The 5,812-nt window shown below is 58.3% G+C and overlaps 1 protein-coding gene across 5 annotated transcripts; it reads left to right on the top strand.

The window, feature by feature from the left end:
* The first annotated feature begins 723 nt into the window (after positions 1–723).
* GJB3 (gap junction protein beta 3) lies at positions 724–5,451 on the top strand. Of its 5 annotated transcripts, XM_082363580.1 has the most exons (3): positions 724–873; positions 1,271–1,372; positions 3,806–5,451. In XM_082363580.1, exon 3 carries the CDS (start codon positions 3,840–3,842, stop codon positions 4,650–4,652), a length of 813 nt encoding a protein of 270 aa, XP_082219706.1. In that variant the 5' UTR covers positions 724–873; positions 1,271–1,372; positions 3,806–3,839; the 3' UTR covers positions 4,653–5,451. The 5 variants fall into 5 exon arrangements, with proteins under 5 accessions (XP_082219706.1, XP_082219702.1, XP_082219703.1 ...); XM_082363576.1 differs by lacking the exon at positions 1,271–1,372 and having other exon boundaries at positions 749–873; XM_082363577.1 differs by lacking the exon at positions 1,271–1,372 and having other exon boundaries at positions 760–873; positions 3,654–5,451.
* Positions 5,452–5,812: the final 361 nt, after the last annotated feature.

Here is a 5,812-nt window from a genome sequence, read left to right as displayed (position 1 = left end):
AGGCCCCGGGGCTCTCATTACGTTCCTAGTCATGGCACACTAGTAAATAAGACCCTTGTCCCCAGAGCCCAGCCCAGCCCAGCCCAGCCCAGCCCAGCCGCAGGCCCCGCCTCCCTCCGCAGGGGGTCTAAAGCGAAGGCTCCGCTCCCTCACCTCTCTCTTACCCCCGCCCCACACCGCACACGGGATTTGCCCCCTGCAGTAACTCCAGGCAACTGCCTCCCCCCATCCGGCCCTCACCCCGGGACAAAGGATCCCCCCATCTCCTTTCCAGGCGCAGTGCCCCTTCCTGCTGCGGGCACAGGGTCTGCCCCCCACCCTGGTTCTCCAAAGTGCCCATGCCCATTCCAGGACGCGGAGCCTGAGCCACGCACCTACGCGGGGAGGGCAGCCTCCGGGAGTGGTCGAGACCCAGCGCCAGGCGGGGACCGTGACCCGCAGGGCGCGGACACAGTACCCGTGGTAACGCACGTGGGCGAGTCCCGATTGCAGTCCGTCCGGGGACCACTTGACGCTTAACAGTTCAGAGCGCTTCACGCTCCAAATCTCATCGGACCCTTTGCCACAGCCCTGCCCAGGGCCACAGATGCCCCCGTTTCACACATGAAGAAGAAGCCGAGGCTCCGACGGGCGTCAAGCCCGGGAGAAGGTTGCCGGGGGAACGAGTGACAGCATCGGGACTAAAACCCGACCCTCTGCGGTGGGCGGCTCCCGAGCTCCTCCCCTGACCCTCCCTCCTCCACGCCGCCCCCGGCTGTGCCTGCCGCCCCGCGCCTCGCCGCCACTGCAGAGACGCGGTTCCGGCCCCGCTCGCCTCCGCTGCGGGCCTCGAGGACGCGGGGTCCCGGCCCCCCGCTGGCCGCGCCGCTGCTGGTGAGTGCGGGGCGCCTCCCCACCCCGCGCCCACGGCCGCTGAGCGCTTCCCAGCGACCCCGGGCGAGGAGGGGGCTTGATCCTGCCTTCGGGCCAGGCTGAGACTGGCAGGTGAGGGGATGGGAGAGGAGGTCGAGGGAACTAGCCCCACCCCACTCCCCACCTGCCTTCTCACCCCTCGGTTCTGGGCGGGGAGGGGGCTCCAGCTGCTGAAGGTTCCCGGACAACCCCCTCCCCCGTCGGCAGGCTCCCAAGCTGCCTGGAATGGATGGAAACTTGGTGCTGGGGACGGCTGGGGTGGGGGGTGGAGAGGGGAGGGGAGTTCTGCCCCGAGGAGGGGGCCGGCCGGCACTGTGGAGTGGCGGCGAAAGCTGGGCGCGCCTTGGTCCCCGGGCAGGGGAAAAGCGGATAGCTGGGAGCTGCTGCTGGGGGACCGCAAAGGGGACCAGAACCGGCTCCACCAGTCCCGGGCCCGGGCTTGGAGGGAAATTCTTTGCCGGTGAGTCGCGTCCCTAGGGTGTGTTAGGCAGGACTGGGCAGACAGGACTAGAAGGTGGAAGGTGGGGGCCCAGGAGGGGGCAGCCCCCAGGTGGGCCGCCCTGAGAAGGCTCAGGTGGAAGCACCTGTCAGGGCCCCTCTCCTTCTGGGCTGGCAGACAGGGTTCCAACCTCCACTTCAGTCTTCTTGAACTCTCGCCAGGGGAGTGGCAGGCTGGGGAGGGAATGGTCTTTTACGACTCTTACCACAGCTCAAGAAAGTAGGAATTATTTCCCTTTAGAGATAAGGAAAGAAGGTCAAAGAGATTAGGAAAACTTGGAAGTCACCCAGGTAGAAGGGGTAGAGCTGAGGCTTGAATCCAGATGTGACTCCACACTCAGTACACATCCCACCGCCCCTCCCCAAAGGACAGGTCTTAGAAGGAGCAGAGTTGAGGGAGACACTTTTTTTTTATTCTAAGTATGTTACTGTATGCTGCTGCCAGCGCATATAAAATAATCGCCCTTGTGAAACAGAAGTTCATGAAAATGCAGAGGTAGAGGATTAAACAAATACTTTTTTTAAAAATTTTATTTATTTATTTATGGCTGTGTTGGGTCTTTGTCTCTGTGCGAGGGATTTCTCTAGTTGCGGCGAGCGGGGGCCACTCTTCATCACGGTGCGCAGGCCTCTCACTGTCACGGTCTCTCTTGTTGCGGAGCACAGGCTCCAGACGCGCAGGCTCAGTAATTGTGGCTCACGGGCCCAGTTGCTCCGCGGCATGTGGGATCTTCCCAGACCAGGGCTCGAACCCGTGTCCGCTGCATTGGCAGGCAGATTCTCAACCACTGTGCCAGCAGGGAAGCCCTAAACAAATACTTTAATTCCCACTGGTAATTAAATTCTGGGAAGAAAATAAAGGGGACAGGAGCAGAGTGATGGGGAGGGCAGGGGCTTCCAGATCCAGGGTAATCTAGGGTGGCCTCTAAGAAGAGGATATTTTAGCAGAGGCCTCAGTAATGAGAAGGATGCAGCCATGCAAGTTTCTGGAGGAAGAGCATTCTAGGCAGCAGGAATAATTACAAAGCCCCAGAGGCCCCCATTGCGGCCCGAGCAGAGAGGCAGGTGGAGAGTGTAGGAGAGTAGGGTGAGAATGTAGAACCTGGGGTTTTATTCTAAGTGTAATGAGAAGCTAGTAGAAAGTTTTAAACAAGGGAGTGACATGATTCAATTTAATGGACTCTGCGGGCACAGGAGCAGACACTTGAAGGCCAGCCAGGAGGCTTTGGTCATAATACCAGCAAGGGTGATTGCGGTTTGGAGCAGGGGGTGGCGGTGGAGGGGTGAGAAGTGGTGATGCAGGGGTGGACCCTCAGTCAGCATGCATGCTCAGAGTCACAGAGCAGCTCCAGGAGCACTCACGTGTGCACACAAGCCCACACGTACACACGGAGAGGCACATGCTCCCAACACCCTTTGCAGCATGTAGACACTAGGTGCACTCAGGCAGACCCACCTGTCCACACCCTCTGAGTCATTCCAGGACTGGGAGGAAGATGTGTGATCTGGGGACCTGAACAAAGCATGACTCCCCCCCACAAAGCTCCGGCATCCCGGATTGCTGGTGTGTCTGGGGCTCCCCCAGGTTCTGGCACAGGGAAGGGGGGTGTCCCTAGATTTTTCCTGGATCTGGTGTCCCCAGGAACCAGACCATTACCCTCTCCATGCACGCCCCCCAACCTGAATTGGTCTCCCAACTTCACCACCCACTGCCTGTGGGACCTTGGGGAGATTATTTCCCCTCTCCAAGCCCCAGTTTCCTATCTGGGGTTCATCACCCCAACTTCACAGCATGATAGCGAGGCATCAACGAGGTAAGTTTTGAGAACCTGGTCTGGCGCAGGCATCCAGCAGAGAAATGGAGAGGAGGCGGTGGACAGCCCAGCCTTGAATTCAATTCTAGTTTTAAATGAGTGACTTGACCACTCTAGATTTCACAATGGATAGCCAGCATTTATTGAGCACTTACTGTGTACTGAGTGCTTTGCAATCATTTTCTCATTTGATTATCAGTTTCTTCATCTGTCAATGAGAAGCATAATAGTGTCTACCTCACAAGGTCCTTATAAGGATTAAATGAGATCCAGCACATAAAGTATTTAGCTCCTTGCCTGGCTCATTGTAAATGCTCAATAAATAATAACTGTTATTATCAGCAAATGCACATTCCCTTCCTTCCGGCATATAGCTCTGTGACTTTGGGCAGGTTACTTAGCCTCTCTGTGCCTGTTTCCTCTCTGTAGCTTAGGAAGAATAACAGTCCTGATCTCATAGGGTCGTTGGGATGATCAAACGAATCCATTCACATAGAGAACTCAGAACAGCGCCTGGCACATAGTAAATGCTCTATAAATGGCATCTACTCGTTCTCAGACCGGTTTTCCCATCCTGTCAGGCGGGCACGGCCCCCAGCGCCCCCACCAGGCACCATGGACTGGAAGACGCTCCAGGCCCTGCTGAGCGGGGTGAACAAGTACTCCACAGCCTTCGGCCGCATCTGGCTGTCGGTGGTGTTCGTCTTCCGCGTGCTGGTGTACGTGGTGGCTGCGGAGCGCGTGTGGGGGGACGAGCAGAAGGACTTCGACTGCAACACCAAGCAGCCGGGCTGCACCAACGTCTGCTACGACGAGTTCTTCCCCATCTCCAACATCCGCCTCTGGGCCCTGCAGCTCATCTTCGTCACGTGCCCGTCCCTGCTGGTCATCCTGCACGTGGCCTACCGCGAGGAGCGGGAGCGGCGGCACCGCCAGAAACACGGCGACCAGTGCGCCAAGCTGTACGACAACGCGGGCAAGAAGCACGGCGGCCTCTGGTGGACCTACTTGTTCAGCCTCATCTTCAAGCTCCTCATCGAATTCCTCTTCCTCTACCTGCTGCACACTCTCTGGTACGGCTTCAGCATGCCCCGCCTGGTCCAGTGCGCCAACGTGGCCCCCTGCCCCAACATCGTGGACTGCTACATCGCCCGGCCCACCGAGAAGAAGCTCTTCACCTACTTCATGGTGGGCGCCTCCGCCGTCTGCATCGTGCTCACCTTCTGTGAGATCTGCTACCTCGTCTTCCACAGGGTCGTGCGAAGCCTTCCCAGAAAGAGCGGCCCCCGGGGCCGCGGCCCCCCGTCCTCCGCCAGCCGGGCCTCCACCTGCCGCTGCCACCACAAGCTGGTGGAGGCCGGGGAGTTGGGCCCGGATTCTGGCGACGACAAGCTATGTGCTTCGGCACCCAACATGACCCCCATCTGACCACGGGCTGGGGAGCGATCGTGGGGCTGCCCCTGGGGACAGGCAGGGAGGTATTGTGCCGGTGGAGCTGTCCTCCCGGTGCTGCGGGGCCCCACTCTGAATTCACTACGCTATTCAATTTCACCTTGAGCAGATTTTTTTGAGCGCTGGGTACTGTGCTGTCTATCTGGTATAGGTCATAGGTCACACCACAGGCCCACTGGCAGCCCTCCTGGGAGAAAGACAAGCGAATTAACTACTGCCTGCAAGGGGACACTTAGAGGACTCTGCTGGGCTTCACCTAAGCCAGGAGGGGATGATCAGGAGAGGCTTCCCTGAGGGAGGAGTGTTTAAGAGAGGTGAGAAGTGCTTCCTAGCAGACAAAAGCAGGTGCAGGGGCCTGGAGGCCACAAAAAGAAAGATGCTTGCCCTGGGTCTGGTGAGATGTACCAGACCAAAGGGAATCTTCACTCCTTCGGGAGAAGCACCCAGATTCCTGGGATGGAAAGGAAGTATCCTCCCAGCAGTGGAGGTCTGGAGGCTGAGAGTGAGCCTGGGAAGAGAAGGCGGAGGCTCTGGTGACACCAACCCCGGCTCGAGACACCCAGAGATCCTCTGGGTCACCACTGCCCTTTGGGAACCCCCCCTCCCATCTTATTCCTCCACCCTCAGGCAGCTTTGCTCCCATCTTCCTCCCACAAGTGTACTCAGTCTGTTGCCAGCCTTTCAGACCCTACTCTCAGGGACTTGAGGTGGATGTGCTGATAGGAACATCCCCAAGGCAATTTATTTGAAATCAATAAAGGCTGTCTTTTATACAGGTTGACTCTCTTCTTTTCTCGCACACTCTCACCCACAAGACCCTGAGGGCAGAGAAGGTAGCCCCTCAGAAGGGGAGAATGCTCCATGGCTGGAGCTGAATTTAGGCTGGGGCTGGGGTTGACCCAGGAGGGATCTGGGGCGGAACCTACAGATATACATGCTGTGATTGTAGATGTGGTCACAAGAGGGCGCTGTGCTCCCTCTACAACAGCACCGCTGGCCCTTCATAGTGAGGCCCTGCCCTGAGCACACACAGTCACAGCCCTCTGGTTGCAGACAAACCACACTCCTTCCTCCTTTGTAACCCCGTCACCGCCATCCACAACGTGCATCCCCACCCTGTGTACACAAAATCCCTG

The sequence above is a fragment of the Balaenoptera borealis genome, assembly GCF_965194805.1.
Source record: "Balaenoptera borealis genome assembly, chromosome: 1".
In the NCBI taxonomy this organism is placed as follows: domain Eukaryota; kingdom Metazoa; phylum Chordata; class Mammalia; order Artiodactyla; family Balaenopteridae; genus Balaenoptera; species Balaenoptera borealis.
This window is presented reverse-complemented; position numbering and strand designations above follow the sequence as displayed.